Genomic DNA, 23,097 nt, shown 5'->3' on the forward strand with positions numbered 1-23,097 from the left:
TTGAGTGACAAAATCCCTATGTGCAATCTATGGGCTATAGTGACATTGACTCTTTCCCTCCATCAGGAGTTATGGCTGGTTGATTTAGTTGTGGACACACTGTCCGTGCTTCCAGCTTAGTTCTCCAGAGTGTAATCCCCCTGCAGCCGTGCATTAATATGTCCCAACCATGGATCCACGTGGAAGGACTATGTGCCCATATGGAACCTATTTCAGGGGTCAGAACACAGATAAGAAAAGATGGGCAGGAAAAAATGACACACAAAGGGCTGGAGGAAGGAAGAGTATTGAGAGTCGGGGCTTCATTCTCCATTCCCTTGCCCGTACCTCTATGCAAGGGAAGTGCAAAGTGGGTGTACATACTGCTACCAGATCAGAAAAGTGGTGTTCTATACCCACTTTGCATTTACTTAGCGCTGGTGTAAATAACTACAGAGGGAGCAGTGGAGAGAAAGAACATGTAATATAAAAGGCTAAAGAACATGTGGGGAGGTTGCATGGAAGTTAGTCTCTAGTCTACGGTGCCACAAGGACTCCTCGTTCTTTTTGCTGATACAGACTAACACAGCTACCACTCTGAAACATGGAAGTTTTGGAAGATGATTACTTGTTTTTAATTGTTTCCTTGAAGTAGTAAATTTTGAGAGCAGACTTTGGGTCTGATCCAAAGCCCTTTGAAGTTCATAGGAGTCTTTCATTGACTTCAGTGGGGTTTGGATCAGACCCTTAAGGAGGCAAGGGTGGAGGAGTCAGGAAGGGATTGACGAGTACTTTTTAGATTAGTACTGTATCTTGTGGCTAACAGGTCATTTGGTAATAGCAAAGTCGGCTCTCCCCCCGCCCCGTCCAACTTGAGGAGGGGGTGGAGTTTCATTGATACTTATGACAGGTTTCAGAGTAGCAGCCATGTTAGTCTGTATCAGCAAAAAGAATCTATTCCCCATGTTAAAGTATCCTCACACCTTTGTATCAACTGTCTGAAATGGGCCATCTTGATTATCACTTCCAAAGTTTTTCTCCCCTGCTGATAATAGCTTCTCTTAATTAATTAGCCTCTTACAGTTGGTATGGGTACTTCCACCTTTTCATGTTCCCTGTATGTATAAATATCTTCTTACTCTATGTTCTATTCTGTGCATCCGATGAAGTGGGCTGTAGCCCACGAAAGCTTATGGTCAAATAAATTCCTTAGTCTCTAAGGTGCCGCAAGTACTCCTGTTCTTTTTATTGATATTTATGCAATTTTTAATTTAATAGGAAAGACTTTTCATTCAGAACAATAACAGCGAGTTAAAAAAATGCTTACAATTTTCTTGCTGGTTACCTGATTTGGAGGTTGTTTTTTTTTTGGTCGAGGCAGCAGTGAAAAATACATATTTTTACACTGTTTATCTATTTAGAAAATATTAACAGGTTTACAGATCCTTGCCATATAAATATCAGGAACAAAGCAGTAATAATTACAACAATGAGCTTTTGTTTAAAGAATACAATCATCAGATCTCTCTATTTAACAAGATGTTACCATATTACAGAGTGAGCATCAGGACAACACCTGTGATGTGTCATTTCTAGTGATTTTAGTAAATTGAGTGAAATCTTGGATTGCACATATTGAACAGACCAGGCGTGTCTATCAAATGTTGAATATTCAAAAAAAGTTGGGCAGGTGTGCTGGTTGTCTATTTTGCAAGGCATATACACCTCTATCCCGATATAACGCGACCCGATATAACACAAATTAGGATATAACGCGGTAAAGCAGTGCTCTGGGGTGGGAGCAGGGCTGCATACTCCAGCAGATCAAAGCAAGTTCGATATAACGCGGTTTCACTATAACATGGTAAGATTTTTTTGGCTCCCGAGAACAGCGTTATATCGAAGTAGAGGTGTAATTGATGTTACTTTTTTCCATACTTATTGAACCATTTCCTCTACAGTTGGCTAAAACTACTTTTTAAAATTAAACATTGGTAAGCTGCATGCAGTGCTGGAGCTTTCTTGTTGATGGAATTGACTTTAAAATACCCATATGTGAAAATCTAATCCCAGGTATATAGGACAGTATAATTTTTGGCATCCCCTGTAAGAAAAGTGCGATCTGAAATCTTCCAGGGCTTTAGTTTGCAAACCAGAAGATTAATGCTGGGAGAAGAGATTCAGTGCTTCCTGATAACCTGAATATATGGTGTATTCTCAGGATACTGGTTATGGGCCCGATCGTGAGACATACTGAGCATTCTTCACGCATGTTGAAATCAATGAGAATTCTCAGCACCACTTTGAAGAGTGAACCCTGCCAAGTGTAATCATTTACAAAGAGAGGGTTGAACTGGAATTAAGTCAAATGAATTTTGATTAAATAATGCAAATTGTAACCCAGTGCTTCTCTTGGAAAAAAACCTCATTTCTTTTTTAGTTTTCTGTTTTGATCCCATAGCCTGCACTGAGATAACCTTGACAGATAATCTGGCAGCCGAGGAGCAGTCTCATAAACTGCCAGGCTGCCTCATAAACTACGTTGTATGTACCACTTTAGATCCTGCTGCCAGCCCTTGCTGAAGGCTGCAAGCCACCAATGGATGGAATCAAGTTTTGTTTCTCCAGGGCAGCCTCTTCGCTCCTTGCTGTATCTGAAGTCTGGAAGTAATTTGCATTAATAGCACTGATTTCTATAGCATGCTAGAGTTCAAACCTGGGAACAGATAGTGTATGAAACCCAAATCCCAACAGAAACCAAATCTATTAGACATAGGGTTGTGGGTGTCTTCTTAGTTAGTAAAATGAAGTACAGCAGAAAGTGCAGAGAGTGAGAGCAATGTGTTTCTGAATGTATGTGTCGGAGGAACTAGCCAGCCAAATCTGAATTATAGGGATCTTTCTCCAGAGAAAAGTGGTTTGGTTTGGTTTGGTTTGCTTTGTTTTTTGAGAAAAGGCCAAATTCTGGTCCCACTGAAGTCAGTTGCAAAACTCCCAGTGACATCAATAAGACCAGAATTTAACCTTAAATGATCTCCTGGCTAGAACCAGAGAGAACTGGATGGGGCAATGATTGCTCCGCATCCTAGTCTGTTGATTGATGCAGGATGGCCTTACCTGACCGGAATGAATGATCCTTGCTCTGCCCTTCAGGGGAAGGAGAACTCATCACCCAAGGTCTGTGGACAATATCGTGATAAGGAGACATTCCATTTCATATGTGGTACATCTTCTATGGGAGGACACTGTTCGGCTCCAGCATGGACTTGATTATCTAATAGGTCTTTTTTCCATATCTTATTATTAGGGGGCATACTTAATTCACAATTTTGCAGATTTCACAAAAATTGTGAATTGTGGGATTGTTCACGAAATTAACCTTCAAAATAAAAATATGTATTATTGATAAAACATGCTGCAAAACTTCTGTGATTACCACAATGCAAAAACAGTTGACTATAATGTGATATCATTCCAAACATCAAAGTGGATAGTAAGAGTGTATGTCAAAGTTGCATGATGTAGACTAAAGTGAGCACGGCAGTCATTATAGTAGATTGTTGATTGAGTGTGTGTCAGCATTTATGATAAGTGAGCAGGATAGTCATCAGGTTGAGTGAAAGGATCATTGTTGCATATAAAGATGGCTGACAATAAATAAAGGCAAAAAAATCTCAGCTTTGGATCATGTGAAGCAGTACCCGATAAGAACCTTACATGCAGATGGTAGTAAATTGTTTTGTACATCTTGCAATGTGACTCTGGATTTGTTCAGAAAAAAAACACGATCAATCACCATTTTGATCCTGAATCGCATATTAAATGAAAAGCATGTGCAGAGGCTACAGGTCAGGACAAAAAACAGGCGACAGATCCACGATGTTTAAAACAACAACTGAAAGTAGTTTAGCAAAAAGAGACGCTACAGTGGAGCTAGTGGAGGCCTTGCTGCTGTCAACATACCTTTAGAAAAAATGGATAATCTAATACTAAGAGAGTACTTTAGAAAGCATGTACCAAATGCTGGCAGTTTCCCGTGTGCAAACAAACTTCACATTATCTAACAGAAGTAATTGCGAAGCACATTCAGTCTACAAAATCTGCACTGGCGAAATACAATTCCATTTTAGTTGTAGCTGACAAAGCAACAGATGCACAGGATAAGTACATATTCCATATTTTTATTTGTACCTTGCAGCTGGAAAGGTGATTGTATGCCTGTTTTTCTAACAGAGCCTGTTCAGATCAAGTTGATAAAATTTTTTCAACTGTATCGCAAGCTGTCGCAAAAGCTATTGTAAACTACAGGTTAGATTTCAACAAGGTCTCGGCATTTCCCTCTAATAGCGTGATATACGCGTGCAAAGCTTTCTCTGCTGTACTACAAGGAATGATGCCCAATTCAATTCACATTACCTGTAATGCACACATTCTTTCAATGGCCAGTGATATCTGGCACACACGTTTCCCTGATGTGGATGTGTTGGTTGTTTCTTTAAAAAAAAATATTCAAGCATTGTCCAAGTTGTAAACTATGATTCAAGGAGTCTGTGGCCAGTCAAAGTGGTAGCCAAGCAATGTCGCTTCCACTTGAACCAGTGATTACAAGGTGGAATTTGTGGTTTAATGCAGCTTCTTACCATTCAAAGATTATTAAATACTACCAGCAATTTGTGTGTGAGGAGCTTGAAATCACACCAGGCATACAGTCTTTGCTTAAAGTCTCTGATCCGTTAAAACAGCGCAACACTGAAGACCAGGTGAAGTTAATTGGTGGCTGAGAATTCAATCCAGTTCATGCAGCTTCTAACATGGTTTGAAAGTCGGCAGGTTTTGATTCACAAAGCTTACAAGAAATTGATAGATCTGATCAGCTGGACCGAAGATATGGCATCTCAAGAACCTTCAGACTGCCAAACTGAAAATGGATACGGACAAGAAGTGTTCCAGTCAATAGCAGAAAAGTTTAAACCATATTACAGGTACGATCAGTCATTGCAACCTCCGTTTAAACAACCAGCTGCCTAGTTTTTGAGTGTTGTTTGCATTTTTGACCCAAATCAGGTGCCTTTTCTGTGTTTTGACCCTGAGCTAATTCAAGCAATTCCTGGATGGGAGAAAGATCATGACAACAAACATGCTGCTTACCTGACCTTTGTCAAAGAATGCCAGATGCCAGTAAAAGTAACTGAGTTTTGGGGCTCTATTTCTAATTGGTTTCCAAAGCTCTACAAGTTGGCAAAACACTGCCTTACAATTCCTACCAATTCTGTGGATGCAGAATGTGCAGTTTCAGTGTATGGACAGAAGATGTCAACTGCAACTGCTGGTGGATGCTGCATGCTATCTTTAACAAATAAAATTGACTGTTTTATTTAGGTAAGCATAAATGTGTATTTCTAAGCTTTATGTACAACTTTTGAGTATTATACTTTATTATTTATTATTTTATTATTAATTAATTTAGCAGGCTCCCTTATCCAGGGTGACTTACAAAGGTAACAGTAGTACTGTACAATACTTGTTACACATATACTGTATGAACACATCTGCAAAATTTGCTATTTATGTTGTGACCAACCCATAAAAAATGTGTGATTTTCTCTGATTTAAGTAGACCCCTACTCATTACCATAATCCTGTCTAATTGCATTTATATTCGGCGATAAGATCAGTGTCCAGGTGTAACTGTTCTGCAACATATCGATATGTGACATGGATTCTGCCACCTATTTGGATGGAAGTCAAAGCGCAAAGTGGCATTTTCATATGGGGCATACGGCAGCAGCTCTTAACCAGGGATGCTGTATAGACTGGGTGAACTTCAGAATTTGGTGAACCAGCAGTTTTTGGAGGACATAACTGAGCTGCTCAAGCATTTTGCTAACTCAGCCTTTTCCCACTTTGTTGCATGCTACCCTCTTGAATGTTCCTGAGAGCACCAAAAGGGGTTGCTGCTATCAGGCCTTTTCTGCACTGAATTTCTCAAATTATCTCCCTTTCACCAGAGCAGCTCCACTGCTTCCAGCAATGGTGCTCACACTAGTACTGACCAGCTGCCAGCAATTTTACTAGTATTGTCTAGAACTTGGGAGCCAGTAAGTACTGTTTTGTAGCAATGGTCTCCTTAACGTGATGTCCAAATGTGATGGCATCAGAGGGGATGTTGTACTGGCAAATAACACAAGGGATTTGGGAGATATTGATGGGTAGCTGGACAGGATGGGCATTTGGGAGCCAAAGTGGTCTGGGTGTGTCTAGCAGCGTCAGTAAAAGTACACGTTGGCATTCAATACAATATAGCCCTGTCTCCTTTCTATCCTAGGAGAAGAATACGGTGCTATGCAAACAGTGCTGCTGACCCTGCAGCCACAGGGGGCCACTGGCTCATACAGGCTCAACCCCACTAGTGATAGGCTGACATGTTAGTATGGTATTTACTGCTTATGCCATGATCCTGCCTGGGTGGGATATTTTTTTGGCAGAGCTTTGTGGGGATCATGACATATCCCTGTTTATCATGGTGCGGGCTGGGGTACGTCACAGTTTCTCCTCTCCTCCTGTTTAGCAGGAAACCTCCATCTGTTATTCCCTTAGCTTCTTACACCAACACACAGTTGCTTTGGACATGTTCCGTATTCCACCCACCCTTTCCCTTCTTTCCTTTCGTAATGGGACTGAACCACACACACAGCTGGCACATTAAAGGAATTTAGGCAGGTGGGTGCTGACGATTGGGCATTGCAGCTGGGTTGAGGAGGTGGGGAGGAGGCCAGCTGAGTAGCTCCAGATTTGCTTGAGCCAGCCCTGCATCTGACAGCATAAGATGATTTAATGCACTCCCATCAGAACAGTGATTGCTTTAAAGCTGCCTCTGATTCCTCCTGTCCTCCATCGCTCAGCTCCTGTCATAGCTTGTTTACAAACTACACCATTCTTTATAACAAATACATTCCTGATTTCCCCCGCCCTCCAAGCCCTCAACAAGTTTGCGGAAGACAATACAACAGAGATCTCTGTGGACGGTCAGAGCGCTCCTCCAGAGGTGGAAGCCTCAGGATTGATGGATAAACACTGTGTCAGAAATCTTATGCAATGTAAATCTTCTCTGTGTGTTTTAAAAATACATGTGTGTGTTTCCTACAGAGACACTAAGCACTTTAACAATCAAAATCATATTACAAGAACAAGGATGCAAGAACTGCAGGGACTAGTAGTTTGTGCAGTAAATCTCCTGCGTGACTCCACAGTAGTAATTACTATGTGAAAGTAATAACTGAGCTGTGCTGAGCGGTAGGCCAACTCCCCCAGCTTTCAGAGGATAGCATGTTTCTCACGGGGAGGCTCCTGTTTGTTAAATTAGATATTGTGTTGTATTTCAGAAAAGGTCACATTTAACCAATGCTGCTTCTGCTTTATTATCTTGGTACAACGGTGTAACCTCCACTGGCACATGATTTGGTTTCCTATCCAGCCCTGCTTCAGCTGCCTGATTCTGTGCATCCTGCCAGTACAATTATGTTGGCAGCAGGCTCTGCGCTCCTTTATTTATTGCAACATTAAAGATGCATAAATTTATTTTTACTGTGTTCATAATTGCCATAAGAGCAGGAAATTGTATTCCAAAGTAGCACTTACAAAGAGGATGGAGGGGAAGGGTTGATGCTACAACTGAACATCCCAAATTTTGAGGAAATTTGGACCTGGGTGGGTTCTTTGTGACTCAAGCTATTTTTGCCTTTTATTCCAAGCTATTTTATTATTATTATGTGTATTATAATAGTGCCTAGAGGCTCTAACCAGGATCAGGGAGAATAGGAAAGGGTGAGGCCCATGTATCTCCTGTAGGGAGATGCAAATTGAGAGCAAAATGTGGCTCTTTCAGGGGTGCTGTCTGCCTGCTAGTGTCCACCCATGTCTCCCTAAGCCGACTGTGTCACAGAGCTCTCTTGGTAATGTCTAGTGCTGTCTGTATCACTGATGTGCTGCCATGTGTGCAGTGAGTACTGCAGCGAGGGAACATTGGGCAATGTCAGAGCCTGGCCATATGGCACCATAGGAATATGGGGGGTGGGAAGGAGGGGAGGTAAAGGGAAAGTCCCTGCTACTGGGTCCCAGGTGCTCCTAAAAGGTGGGGGTGTTTTGTTCTGTTTAGTGGAGTTAGGAAGGATAAAGAGGGGGAAAGAGATACATGGCTGGAGTAAAGAGACTCAAGACTGTTCAATGTACCCATCGCCCACGTCTGAATAATGACTCCAGGACGAGCTAATACCTGATTATTAACAGAACCATAGAGTTACAAAGCAGGAATAACAATCAGGCCCTGCTGCCCATCCCCTGTCCTGGCCTGTCCACACTGATCCCTGTGGTATATTCTGTAGTGCTTTGCCTGCCTGTGTTTTGAACAACTCAAGCGATGCAGCTTCCATCACTTTCCTTGGGAGACTATTCCAGAGCCTAATCGACTGTGACACTGAACCTTTCTTTCTTTCGAAACGAGTTCTGGTTATTTAATACCTGTTCCTATGAAAACAAGGGACAGTGGGTTTTTTAATACATGTTTAAACTATATTGTTTTATGTGCAGACTTTGTTTGGGGGAGGGGTTTGCTTGCAAACAGCATAATTACAAGCACTGATTTTTGTCCCCCTCTCTTGTCCCATCCCAGTTTTAAGCATACCTGTCATTGTTTGCTTTTGTAATAGTAATAAAACTCATACTAGTGTTTAACAAAAAGATTTAAAATAGGGCTGTCAGGTGATTAAAAAAATTAATCGCGATTAATTGCGGGATTAAAAAAATTGTGATTAATCTTGCGATTAATCGCACTGTTAAACAACACTAGAAAAACATTTATTTAAATATTTTTGGATGTTTTCTACATTTTCAAATATATTGATTTAAATTACAACACAGAATACAAAGTGTACCATGCTCACTTTATATTTATTTTTGATTACAAGTATTTGCACTGTAAAAAAAACAAAAGAAATAGTATTTTTCAATTTACCTAATACAAGTACAGTAATGCAATCTCTTTATCAGGAAAGTTGAACTTACAAATGTAGAATTATGTACAACAAAACCCTGCAGTCAGAAATAAAGCAATGTAATATTTTAGAGCCTGCAAGTCCACTCAGTCCTACTTCTTGTTCAGCCAATCACTCAGACAAACAAGTTTGTTTACATTTGTAGGAGATAATGCTGCCCTCTTCTTGTTTACAATGTTACCTGAAAGTGAGAACAGGCATTCACATGGCACTATTGTAGCTGGCATTGCAAGTTACTTACGTGCCAGATGCACTAAAGATTCACATGTACCTTCATGCTTCAACCACCATTCCAGAAGACTTGCATCCATGCTGATGACAGGTTCTGCTCGATAACAATCCAAAGCAGAGTGGACCAACACATGTTCATTTTCATTATCTCAGATGCCACCAGGAGGAGGTTGATTTTTTGTTTGTTTGTTTGGTGGTTTGGATTCTGTAGTTTCCGCATCGGAGTGTTGCTCTTTTAAGACTTCTGAAAATAAGCTCCACACCTTGTGCCTCTCAGATTTTGGAAGGCACTTCAGATTCTTAAACCTTGGGTTGAGTGCTGTAGCTATCTTTCGAAATATCACATTGGTACCTTCTTTGCATTTTGTAAAATCTGCAGTGAAAGTGTTCTTAAAATGAAGAACATGTGCTGGGTCATCATTCAAGATTGCTATAACAGGAAATATATCGCAGAATGTGAGTAAAACAGAAAAGGGGGACGTACAATTCTGCCCCAAGGAGTTCAGTCACAAATTTGATTAATACTTATTTTTTTTTAATGAGCGTCGTCAGCATGGAAGCATATCCTCTGGAGTGGTGGCCGAAGCATGAAGGAGCATACGAATGTTTAGCATATCTGGCATGTGAATACCTTGCAATGCTGCCCGTGGGTGCTCCGGGGCTGGAGCACCCACGGGGAAAAATTGGTGGATGCTCTGCACCCACCAGCAGCTCCCCACACCACCCCCTGCTGTAGCCCACCTCCGCTTCCGTCGCCTCCTCTGAGCTCACCTTCTCTGCTTCTCCTCCCAGCGCTTGGGAAGGAGGAGGGAGGAGTGGGAATATGGTGCGCTCAGGGGAAGAGGCAGGGCGAGGGTGGGGATTTGGGGAAGGAGTCCAATGGGGTAGGGAGGGGGCAGAGTTGGGGTGGGGACTTTGGGGAAGGGGTTGGAATGGGGGTGGGGCAGGGGTGGGGCCAGGGCCGGGGGTGCGCGAACACTCACTGGCATCAGGAGAAATTGGCACCTATGATGCTGGCTACAACAGTGCCATGCGAACGCCTGTTCTCACTTTCAGGTGACATTGTAAACAAGAAGAGGGCAGCATTATCTCCTGCAAATGTAAACAAACTTGTTTATTTGAGTGATTGGCTGAACAAGAAGTAGGACTGAGTGGACTTGTAGGCTCTTAAAATTTTATATTGTTTTATTTGTGAATGCAGTCATATAACAAAAATCTAAATTTGTAAGTTGCACTTTCTCAGAGAGATTGCACTCCAGAACTTGGACTGTATTAGGTGAATTGAAAAATATTATTCCTTTTGTTTATTTTTAAAGTGCAAATATTTGTAAGCAAAAATAATATACACTTTGGTTTCAGTTACAACACAGAATATAATATATATGAAAATGTAGAAAAACATCCAAAATATTTAATACATTTCAATTGGTATTCTGTTATTTAACTGCAATTAAAATAGCGATTAATTGCGATTTATTTTCTTTAATCACGTGAGTTAACTGCGATTAGTTGACAGCCCTAATTTAAAATAAAGCACCCACTTTAAATTCTCCAGCAGGGGATTACCTTGCTGGTATTTACATAGCTATGCAATAAATATTTTAACATGTTAATTATACACTAATAAGAAAAATACCTTTTGAACTTTCTGCCAAATTGCCACACGCAGAACTGGATCCATCAGGGAATTAAAAGCAATTAGTTTTGTAACAGAGTGTGGTCACATTGTTTCTTCTCTGCAAATTGTTCTGTGGTCACAGTCAGCCTTTTTCTGTCAAGTGTTTATATAAAGACTGGCAAGGCTTGGAGACTTCAGCTGCCTAAAAAAAAAATAATGTAGGACATTTAAGGTATTCATTTTGCATCAGATGTATTTCTTGCTCTCTAAGGGACAAATTCAACCTTCACACACATTAATACAGCTCTCATTGAAGTCAATAGGAATTTTGCCAGGGTAAGGCCAGAGGGCTCTATCATGCAGCTGTACTACATGTGGAACTCCCACTCTGTTTACCTCATGTATTCCTAGTAATAGTTATGATGCTGTATAAACTCCTAACAGCTCCCTCTCTGAGGTGGGTCAGTATCATTATCCCCATTTTACAGATGAGGCATGGGAATGGGAAGGTCAACATATACAAAAAAGTGCATTCATTTTGTGTGCTTCTATTTTGGGGGGCTCAGATTGATTCTCTGAAGGCAGCGGTGCTGAGTCATTTGCAGCTCCAATTGACTTCACTTGTAGTTGGGGTACTCAGCATCTCTAAAAATCAGACATCCTATGCTGGGCCACTCAGAAATTGAGGTGTCCCAAATTAGAGGCCACTTTCGTAAAGTTGGGCCTTACCAGCTTGTTCAAGGCCATATAGCAAGTTAGTGTTAGAGCCAGAACTAGAACCCAGCTCTCCCAATTCCGTAGCCAGTTCCTAGCTCACTAGACTACACTGTCTCTCTAGTTTTGAATATACCCATCGCAGGAGCATCTGGGTGCCATTAAAGACATTGGGAATGCCTCATGCGGGCTCATATTTTGAGTAAGGACTGGGTCCAAAGTAGGTTGCCCATGTAGATCTGAAGGCAGACATTGTCCCAAATAAAATGTCCCATTCTACACTCCCCATATGGGTTAAACGCCCAGTGGGCATTGTAGGAGTTTTAGCTGAGTAAGGATAAGCAGACCTGGGTCCAGAGTGTGTCTTTAGGTGCAGGATTTACCAGTTAATTGCCTTTGTCCTTAATACAATGAACCTTGCAAACTTCAGAGGGGTAGCCGTGGTAGTCTGGTTCTGTAGAAGCAGCAAAGAATCCTGTGGCACCTTATAGATTAACAGATGTTTTGCAGCATGAGCTTTCATGGGTGAATACCCACTTCTTCGGATGCAAGTAGTGGAAATTTCCGGGGGCAGGTGTGTATATATAAGCAAGCAAGAAGCAAGCTAGAGATAACGAGGTTAGATCAATCAGGGAGGATGAGGCCCTGCTCTAGCAGTTGAGGTGTGAAAACCAAGGGAGGAGAAACTGGTTTTCTGGTTTCCTCCCTTCGTTTTCACACCTCAACTGCTAGAACAGGGCCTCATCCTCCCTGATTGATCTAACCTCGTTATCTCTAGCTTGCTTCTTGCTTGCTTATATATACCTGCCCCTGGAAATTTCCACTACTTGCATCCGAAGAAGTGGGTATTCACCCACGAAAGCTCATGCTGCAAAACGTCTGTTAGTCTATAAGGTGCCACAGGATTCTTTGCTGCTTGCAAACTTGAGGTTCCGGTTAGGTGAATCACATTTATAACTATCTTCCTTGTCTTTTCCTCCTTTCAGACTGAAAACTACTCTTTTGATTCCAACTATGTGAACAGCAGAGCCCATTTAATAAAGAGGTATGTGGGTTTGCTTGAAAATGCTTTGGTTTGCATAGCCAAATCCAGATTGTTTGGCACTCTTTTCTGCCCTATTATATTCTCTTGATGTTTTGTATGCAAAATGTTTCTGGAATAATCATTTGATTTTTATTAAAACAGTATTTACTTCCTATTAAATCCCATTGCTTGTGGTTTTTAATAAAGGGAAATCTTTTTTGTTGTGTGTGCCTCCTCACTGGGAACTAGCAATGACTTAGGCAAAATGCTGTTACCCTGACAACTTTAAAATTCATAGACTTTATTCCATTTGAAAGCACAGGAATAAAATGATAGATCTGGATGGTGAAAGCTCCGTGACATGTAAGGAGGGAAAAGAAACTTATTTGGGGCCAGGTAATTGGGTTTTGAGATTTGTTCACTGTTTTAGTTTGAATATTAAAACAAAATATAATTTTGATGGGATTTTTTCCCATTAGTACTAAATCATCGGCCCGTTTTCATCGCAGCAGTTACCCCTGGGGTGAATTTGGCCCACTGGGTAAAATTCTGCTCTCAATTATATCTTAGGTCTTCATCTATAGGAGAAGAAATGAGCCCAGTAGTTAGCTAACATTTCCGTTACACCACCTTAACCCTATTGACTTCAGCAGGGTTGTATCTTAACTAACCGAGAGATGAATTTAGTTTCTGGGGGGAGTTTAAAAACTTTCAGTTCCCCCATTCCACTTCCCAGTCAGCAGAAGACCCTGACACAGCAAAATGGTTTCTAATCAGGAAGCCACAATTCAGTGCAGGAGATCTGTATCCCCTGTGAGTCATGGAGCTCTGCTCTGGGAGGGTTTGCAGGGTGGGACTAGACAGGCCAGGAGAGGTGGAGGAGCAGAACTACTCATCCATCACCTCTCTCCCCGACTCAGGATTCCCTCCCATCCCCGACTCCGGGTCTGGGAGGCAACTCCTGGACCAAATTCTGCACAATTTTATCTGTGAAGTTTTATTCATGAAGATAGTGGAGTAGCAAAGGTCTAACAGAGCACAGCTGGGTCCTGAACTGTTGAAATCTTCTTCCAATAGTAGCGAAAATCCAATTACTTTACTCGCTAAAATCCCATGTATTTACATCTTAAAAATATAAGGAGGGGAATTACAAGTGCATTATCTGAGCAACTTCAGTTCAGCCAGTGAAGGGCAGGTATATTTGTTTGCATTGTTCATGATGTTTAACAATGATAATGTGACTGCTGGAGAGAAATGGGCTGCCTGCAACATATCACTCCTCACAATATAGTCAGGATTCAGTCTTCTGAAAAACAAATCTATTAATCTTTTCTTTTTTACACCTAACATAAAAGCAAGCAGCATTCCTGACTCCCACAGCAAGGTTTACTCCAAGCCTGTATTGTTCTGGGATTCCTGCAACTGCTGATACTCAGAAACCTGCTTTTGCTTTGGAAAAGTGGCAGTGGTGGAAACATGTTGTGTGAGACTGTGTTGCATTATGGCCTGTCTCACTGCAGGAAAGACAAATGCATTGTCATGCAGATTGCTTGCACGTTCTGAATGGCAACTCTGTGCAGTATTTCCCCCCCCCCTTTACTTGTCCTGCACTTTAAGTCTAATGAATGTCATAAATGTGAGGCAGACATTTGAGAATGGAAATGTCATCCATTAAACACTGGAATAATTTTAATTCAGCAAAATCTTTTGTTTTTGTGGAAATGTTGTAGTTGCTCTACCTTTGCTATGTGAATCTCCCAAAATCTGTGAGTTTAATTAATCTTTTTTTTATTTGTCTCTCTCTCTCACACACACACACAAATTAATTCTGGATTGAAAGGGCTTTCTTAATTTAAAATTCTCTGATGTTGCCTGGAATCAGTCAGTGGCTTCAACATGGACATCTTTATTTAAAAGGTAGTGTTTGAAGGTTTATCAATTTAAATGTATTTTCACAGTTCCCCCCCCCCCCTTTGTGGTTCTGCAGAGCACGAAATGGTAGGTAGTCCACTCGGTTTCCGTGGAGACACAAAGGGGCTTTGCAAAGTAATGAAAATGTCTGTTTCTTCAGTGCTTTGAAGCACAGGCCGCTCCCAAGACTAAATGATTTTAGTCAAAGCCAGCTAGCTGGAAAGTTTGGGCCAGATCCTCAGTTGGTAGAAAGTGGTCCAGTGAAATCAATGCTTATTTACACCTGCTGAGAATATGACCCGTTTGTCCTATTTTGGTAAAAGCAATGGTGAAAGACATTGTGAAAGAGAGCTCCTGGGTAGTTAGCCCTGACGCTGAGATTTGAATTCCCTGCCTAGATTGTAAGTTATTTGGGGCAGGGACTTTCACTTACTCTGTTTGTACAGCGCTTAAGCGCAATGGGTTCATCTTGGTTCATCTCTAAGCATTCCTGTACTACAAAAAGAAGCAATTACATTAAATGGAGAAGGACAATCTCCAGCTCATCTTGGTCAAAGTGCTGTCAGCACTGGAGTAGGGGGAGTAGTGCTTAATTTGTGCCAGGGCTGAGCCCTGACACCTCTAGGCTTGGCAGTTCGTAGCTCCAGCACCTCTGGGCTTGCTGTGTCAGTTATGAAAATAAAAAATTGCTTGAGCCCTGGCACCTCTTTTATTACAAATTAAGCACTGGGGAAGAGAGGGCTTAAGTGAGCCCTCCCTTCCTTGTTATCCACCTGCTGGTTTAGATTTTGCTTCTTCTGTTCCTTCTCAGGCATTCTCCTTTACAGACCTTCTTTTCTAGAGTGCCTCTGTCTCTTTGTGGATGGGTAGCCTTTATATTTCACCAACTTCTCCCCAGCAGTAACCAATTGATTTTACAATGCTGCGGTGTCAGCTTGTCCTCTTTGCTGCCCTGGGGGTTCTCCATGAGCTAGCTACATTTCAAAATGGACTATATCTGATTTTAGCCTGACGTCTTAAAGCTTTACCTTGTCCACCAGTTTGCATGGCTGCCAAGAGTTTCTAGGATTTGTTGCTTCCCATTTTGCATCCATCCTCAAGCCAGAGAAGAGAATTTCACAGCCCTCAGCTCTTTGGGCTCTGAGCATCTACCGTAAGAACTTCGCCCTCAGCTGTTGTTGGGAGCTCTCTGTGATACGGGCTTGCTCTTACAACACTTTTTTTCTAATCAGTGCCCTGCTGCTGTCGCTCTCCATAGCACATGGAAGGCAGCGAAGCACCATTTATAAGGGGCACTACAGGGGTAGACCTGAAAGTGAAATAAAATGGAGCTTTCAAGCAGATGCTGTTTTCTGGCTTGCAATATAAAAGTCTGTGGGCACTGTCAGGTGGGAGCAGCTTTAGTTTAGGTAGTTGAGAGCTCACCAGTTGTAGCAGTACTCACCATCATAAGTACATGGCCATGACTAGTGATTCTGGATGCCCGACTTGAGATACCTTAAAGAGTCTGATCTTTCAGAAAGTGCTGAGCACGTGCCTTTGGAAAATCAGGTCCCTTTGAATTGTCAAAAACAAAGGCACCCAAAATCACTAGTCACCCTTGAAAATGTAAGCCATAGGGGAACCTGCTAAAACCAGTAATATCTTTACCTGTAAAACTAAACTTTGTTACATCAGTCACTGTATAAGGTCAGACTTATACAGAACACCAAATGCAGCTGATGTTTTCCCCCCAAGCTTTGCTCTGTATAGGATTTCCTGCAGGAGCTCCCTGTCTCTGTCTTGATTCCCTCAAAGTTGCACCCACCTCTTCGTATACGTTGGTAGCATTAATAAGCTGCTCCTGCCACAACCACCAGAATTTACTCTGCAGTTTTTTGCTAGGTTGTAACTCTTGCTAATCTGAGATGTCAAGAGCAAAATCCAGCATCCATATATAGACTCATAGACTTGAAGGTCAGAAGGGACCATTATGATCATCTAGTCTGACCTCCTGCACAATGCAGGCCACAGAATCCCACCCATCCACTTCTATAACAAACCCCTAGCCTATGTCTGAGTTATCGAAGTCCCCAAATTGCGGTTTGAAGACCTCAAGCTGCAGAGAATCCTCCAGAAAGTGACCCGTGCCCCATGCTGCAGAGGAAGGCGAAAAACCTCCAGGGCCTCTGCCAATCTACCCTGGAGGAAAATTCCTTCCTGACCCCAAATGTGGCTTTCAGTTAAACCCTGAGCATGTGGGCAAGAGTCACCAGCCAGCACCCAGGAAAGAATTCTCTGTAGTAACTCAGATCCCAACCCATCTAACATTCCCATCACAGACCACTGGGCATACTTACCTGCTGATAATCAAAGATCAATTGCCAAATTACTTGCCAAAATTAGGCTATCCCATCATACCATCCCCTCCATAAATTTATCTGGCTTTAAGACTAAGCTTGATGTGTCTTTTGCCCCCACTACTCTCCTTGGAAGGCTGTTCCAGAACTTCACTCCTCTAATGGTTAGAAACCTTCCCTCTAATGGTTAGAAACCTTCTTGTATGATATCCCGGTCCTTCTCTGTGTTAGCAATACCTCCCAGCTTTGTGTCATCCGCAAACTTTATTAGCACATTCCCACTTTTTGTGCCAAGGTCAGTAATAAAAAGGTTAAATAAGATTGGTCCCAAAACTGATCCCTGAGGAACTCCACTAGTAATCTTCTTCCAGCCTGACAGTTCACCCTTCAGTACGACCCGTTGTAGTCTCCCCTTTAACTAGTTCCTTATCCACCTTTCAATTTTCATATTGATCCCCATCTTTTCCAATTTAACTAATAATTCCCCATGTGGAACCGTGTCAAATGCCTTACTGAAATCGAGGTAAATTAGATCTACTGCATTTCCTTTGTCTAAATAATCTGTTACCTTCTCAAAGAAGATCAGGTAGGTTTGGCACGATCTACCTTTTGTAAAACCATGTTGTAATTTGTCCCAATTACCATTGACCTCAATGTCCTTAACTACTTTCTGCTTCAAAATTTTTTCCAAGACCTTACATACTACAGATGTCAAACTAACAGGCCTATAGTTACTTGGATCACTTTTTTCCCCTTTCTTAAAAATAGGAACTATGTTAGCAATTCTCCAGTCGTACGGTACAACCCCTGAGTTTACCGATTCATTAAAAATTCTTGCTAATGGGCTTGCAATTTCATGTGCCAGTTCCTATGAGACTGTAGATCCTGCCATGCTCAAGCCCTGGTCCTGTGAGGATTGGCCCCTCAAGCAAAACTCCTCAATACTGGAGAAAGGTGTTGAGCAGGGCAGCCAGAAGCTTTCAGTATAGTGCCTCTTAAAATAAGCTCTGTGGGGCAGGGACTGTCTTTTTGTTCATTGTTTGTGCAGTGCCTCACACAATGGGGTCCTGGCTGTGACTGGGGCTCTTAGGTGCTTCTACAATACAAATAAATAACAGTGATAATAATTGAAACAAAACAAGCCAGTTTCCTCAAAAGAAGTCTGAAGCCTTTTAAAGTCACATGGACCCTGGGAATTATACCCATCTGCTTCTTCTGGCTCTTGGCTATGGGTCTCTGCCCAATAAAAGGCTCTCCGTGGCCTGTGTTCTATAGTCACTCTCTTCCAGGTGTCAGTGGAGTTGGTCCCAGCCTCATAAAGCCCAGGTGGCAGAATGTGCTGAACATCTTCATGTCCTAATGCTGATGGTAGTCAGGGTGTGCTGCTCTGCTGGTACATTCTCTACATTCAGGTCAATGCACCTTACTCAACACCTCATGCAGTTCTTTCCATGACCTGTTCAAGGTAATCTCAGACGTGTGTACTGTGCATTGCTTTTTCTTTTGCTACTGGGCTTGTTACCACCGTAAGAACTGACATATCAGATCAAAGCAAGGGTCTATCCTGGTCCAGTACCTTGTCTCTAACAGTGACCTGAGCCAGCTGCTTCAGAAGAAGGTGCAAGAAACCTCATAATGGACAATATATGGAATAGCCGCCTTCACAGGGAATTTTTTTTCCAAATACCAGGCTGCAACAGAAGTTGGTTTATGCCCTGAAGCTTATGAGGGGTTATCCTAGCCAATGTGATTTTGAATGTTCTTATTTATATAAATGTCTAATCCTTTTTAGAATCCTGTGAAGCTTTTGACCTCAGTAGTATATTGTTGCTTTGAGTTCCACAGGATAGTTTTGCAGTGTATGAAAAGAATAACTCTGAAGACCAATGTAAGCTGGATTTTCTGTTTTGCAGGATGAATGGATATGGCGAGACAGTGCTACCTCTGTAGGGCTCCTTTTTCAGCAATACATTAGTCGTTGTCCTGACTGCCATTTTCTTTGTACCTTATGTACTCAGCAGCACAGCCAGGAAGTTCTACCAGCCTGTACCTGGCACATTCAGCAATAGTTTGTCTGTATTCACAGGAGACCTTCATTTCTTTTCTGTTAGAATGGTTCAGAGCTGTATGTGACATGCCAAGTTGAATAGGTTGAATTGCTGTTGTACTTTGTCTCTTCCTATTCTTCTCAGGTATAAGGTGATCCTCTGTTCCTGATCTTGCCTCCAGTCTGCTTTAGCTGTGCGCCGCTTCAACTTTTCGTCTCTTTGGCTTATTCCACAATGAGCAGCAGCACTTTGCTTGAGTGATAAATGAGCAAGATCTTTGTGTAATTCTCACAAACCTGTAGGCAGTTCCTGTTTCAGACTTGCAGCTAGTTCTAGTTGCCTACTGGAACGTGCATAAAGATCAATGAATGGAATTGTTAGTGTTTCATACTGGGAACATTCTTTTGTGGTTCTGAATTGTGACTACCTATGAAAGAGATTCCCCCCCCCCCCCTAGATAATACAGCCAGTATAAGTCTTGCTTCAGGGTTATGACATCATCCTGGCTAAGAGAGACTTTATCTGATCAGACTTGACATGACAGTAAATCATTGTTCTTTCTTAAACCCAGCAGTTCAACTTTCAAGGACTTAGAGGGGAATAGTCTCAAGGATAGTGGGCATGAGGAGAGTGACCAGACTGACAGTGAACATGATGTCCAACGGGGCCTGTACTGTGATACTGCTGTCAACGATGTGCTGAACACCAGTGTTACTTCCATGGGGTCTCAGATGCCTGAACAAGGTAGGTTGTGTCAGTGCAAAATATTGTATGTTAAGAGAGAGATCTGTGGAGCTTTCTGACTGTAGTAACATTAGATAGCTGGATGCTGATGGCTAGAATATATTCTTGCATGGGTGTGCAATAAGGATGCTTAGCACTTACTGCATATAGTGATTTTCTTCTTCTGAGTGCTGTATAGATATAAATTAATCTTCACTACCTCTGTCAAGTAAGTAAACAATGAGGATTATTCTCCATTTCACAGATGGGGAAACTGAGACCCTGCTGCGTTTTTATGTGAAAGCTATTCAAGTGGTAGAGTTAGAATTAGAGCAAGAGTTACTTGTTTCTGATCAGGTCCTTATTGAACTAGACCTCACTTTCTTAATCAAAGATCACACGCCCTATTTTTGACACCCTGTAGCAGGTTTTCAGGAGATCGTGAGCAGACATCATCCACACAACATTTCGAAAAGGTCAACTGAGCATATATACACATTATTCACACATTCCACCGGAGATTAGCTCAGTCTAGTGGGCGAGGTGTTTGTGTCTTCCCCTCCACCCCATTAAACCGCAGTTTCACCTATTACACATACCCATATGCAGAGTTGGAAAATCAAGCTATGATCTAAACCCAAATGAGTGTTAGCTGGAGGAAAATAGTCAGAAGAGTTCAGCTGAGCCCATTCCTTCATATGTACTTGGGCATGAATGTCGCTTTTAATGTCTTACTGATGCAAACATCCTCTGCAAACATCCTGTCATTTTCAATTAAGATGTATGAATGCAGTTTGGTGCTCAAGCTCAGGGAAGCCTTAAGGATGCTTGGATATCTCTAGAGAGAGGCTGTAGCTGAGGCTCAACTGGAAGCCCCACTGCTAAAAGACTTAAGGATGTGAAAACAAAGTGCTGTGATTATTAACTGGGCTTCAGCTGTTGAATTCAATTCATGGTAAACATCATTAAAAGCCTTTGTTTTGATGTAATAAAGAGAGTCAAATGGGGAGAGTTCTCACCATCCGTGTTGTAAAAGATTTCCTCTAAAAGAAACAATGATCACTACGGTAATTCCTAAGGGATGCTGTTAAATGGCCATAGTTAACCCTGGAAAACTGTGCAAGTTGGAGTACATAGAGGTCACCTACCAATTCTATACTGTCAGCCACATTAACTGGAGAGCGGTGACATCTACAATGATAATGTATTTTCCAGACAACCATACTGTGGCTAAAGATGAAAAAATTAAACATTTATATAACTATACAGTGGCAATTTAATTCTCCAAGGACTAGCACTGTGTCAGAGAATGCAGGCTGATAGGTATCATTTATTATTCTTCTATTACAAAGAAATGCTTTTTCATTTTGATCAGGAAAAGGTTTCCTAAGATGCTCCTTGCAGTAAGAGATGGCTCTGGAAGCGAAAATGCTCATAATTGATTCCTGTCCTGTTGGAATGGTCTGAACAACATCTGTTAATTTTTTTGTCACCCTTTTTTAGCAAAAAACAATCTTGGTGGAGTGCCGGATAGGATTTGACAGAGATTACATTTCTGACAAGGTTGTGCACTGCCTGCAGTGTGCATGAGATAACAATGAGAATGAATTGAGAAGAACGGGCTGGAGTCAGACCTGGTCAGTAAAGAGATACTGGTGATAAATTTGGTTCAATATATTGGAACCAAATCTTCCAGTATGAACTGCTGGTGAAGACAATTAGGTGGGAGAGATCCAAAAGCACATATTGGAGTCAGGTGCCCAACTCCCATTGACCTTTAATGGGAATTGGGTGCTTATCACACACTCTGCATTTGCAGAGCTCCCTCTTGGCTATTTCTTTGAGGGAAACTCAGTTAGTTGTAACTTCCAGCTCTTGTTCATTAATATTTGTCACATATGGGAGTATCCTCATATTTATGCCATGCCAGGATTATTCACTGTGCCCTGATTCTGCAAATCACTTAAACACATCATAACTTTAAGCACGTTAATAGTCCCATTGATTTTAGTTGGAGCTAAGCAGGGCCTAAGGGCTTGCCTACACTTAAAATGCACAGCTGCACTGCTGTAGTGCTTCAGTCTAGACACTACTTACGCTAATGGGAGGGATTTTCCCTTTGGTGTAGATAATCCACCTCCCCAAACGGCAGTAGAATTCTTCTATTGGCCTTGCACTGTTTACACGGGGACCTAGGCCAGCTTAACTATGCTGTTCAGGGGTGTGGATTTTTCACATCCCTGAGAGAGAGAGTTATTTCAACCTAATTTTCTAGTGTAGACCAGGCCTACTGCTTTACTGGGTTGAGGTCTGTCCTGCCCTCCCAAAACTTGTGGCTCGATATTGCCATCTAGCTGGGTTTGACTGAACACTCTCATGTGAGCAGTGGTTTTTAAATGGGAGGGAGGAAGACCTCTTCTCTGAACCCTGTGATAGAGTAGCAGAAGACCTATGTGCTCTAAGCCATATGCATTTACGTGGTTACAGCCTGCATCAAAATTCTGGTCTGGATACTACATGACTGAAGTATCCCTACACAGCCTGCTCCTTCTAAAACTGCTCATTCTGGTGTCTGGGATGCTTCTCTACATCCTTTTCTGCTGATGGCATTTCACATATACTTAGAGAACTAACACGCTGAGGGAGGGCTGTATTTGGATCTGGTGTAAGATAGATACAGCTCCATTGGAGTCACTACTTACATCAGGTCTGACTTTGGTCCTGAATCCCTACTAACACTGTTGTAGTGGCTATTTTTAGAAGTGGAAGTACTCTAGACCAAGCATTGGACATCATTAGTAGTATTTATGTTAATATTAAGCTAGCATTCCTGGGCTTGTTGTGGAGCTGCAGGCTGCTTCCACCGTCAGCTGCGTGTTTCAGAACATGGTTGGGCAAGTATTGTGGCTGCTCTAACTTTCTCCTGATGCCTGTCTCCTCTGGCATTCACAGTTTCCAAAAACTAGGCACCTGTGTGCATGCGTTGCTGCTTCCAATTATAAAAAGGTGGATACACACTGTATAGTAACACATACCTGAGGCCCCATCCACTCTGCAGCTAAATGGGCCTAAGTTCTGTTGCAAGTCTCCTGGATTCTGTGACACGCTGATGCAGCATGCTGGAAATTTTGTGGTGGCTTTGTTTGGGTATCTGAATCAACTATGAAAATGAATAACAGAACCAGTCAGTGCTCCTTTTGTTATTGATTTTGGTATTCTCTTCCATTTATTCTATGTTCTCTCCTTGGTATCAGTTTTCAGTGTGCCACAGAGTTTTGTATTGACAACACGGCTGCTTCAGAGGAGATCATAAGGGGAAAGTTGGAGGCTTTGGCAGCTGGGTGGGGAATAATTGGGCTTTTGGCTGCTGATGAGACACATGGTCCATCTGGGAAGGTACCACTCAACATGAGTGTGGGTGGCAGAATCTGGTTCTCTGTTACATGCCTACAGACACAAT

The 23,097-nt window shown here is 41.9% G+C and overlaps 1 protein-coding gene across 6 annotated transcripts in view; it reads left to right on the forward strand.

Moving 5' to 3' along the window:
* PCDH19 (protocadherin 19) overlaps positions 1 to 23,097 on the forward strand; it is a 122,615-nt gene that overhangs the window by 48,375 nt on the left and 51,143 nt on the right. For 2 of the 6 annotated variants that reach the window (XM_039487450.1, XM_039487448.1), the window contains exons 3-4: positions 12,579 to 12,637; positions 19,486 to 19,658. The exons of 1 other annotated variant lie outside the window; for it this stretch is intronic. In XM_039487450.1, coding sequence (XP_039343384.1) covers positions 12,579 to 12,637; positions 19,486 to 19,658 — 232 coding nt within the window. Of the gene's footprint in view, positions 1 to 3,132; positions 3,281 to 12,578; positions 12,638 to 19,485; positions 19,659 to 23,097 lie in introns of those variants that run through there. 3 more of the 6 variants (XM_039487449.1, XM_039487452.1, XM_039487455.1) reach the window with 3 other exon arrangements.

This window comes from Mauremys reevesii, linkage group 9 (assembly GCF_016161935.1).
Source record: "Mauremys reevesii isolate NIE-2019 linkage group 9, ASM1616193v1, whole genome shotgun sequence".
In the NCBI taxonomy this organism is placed as follows: domain Eukaryota; kingdom Metazoa; phylum Chordata; order Testudines; family Geoemydidae; genus Mauremys; species Mauremys reevesii.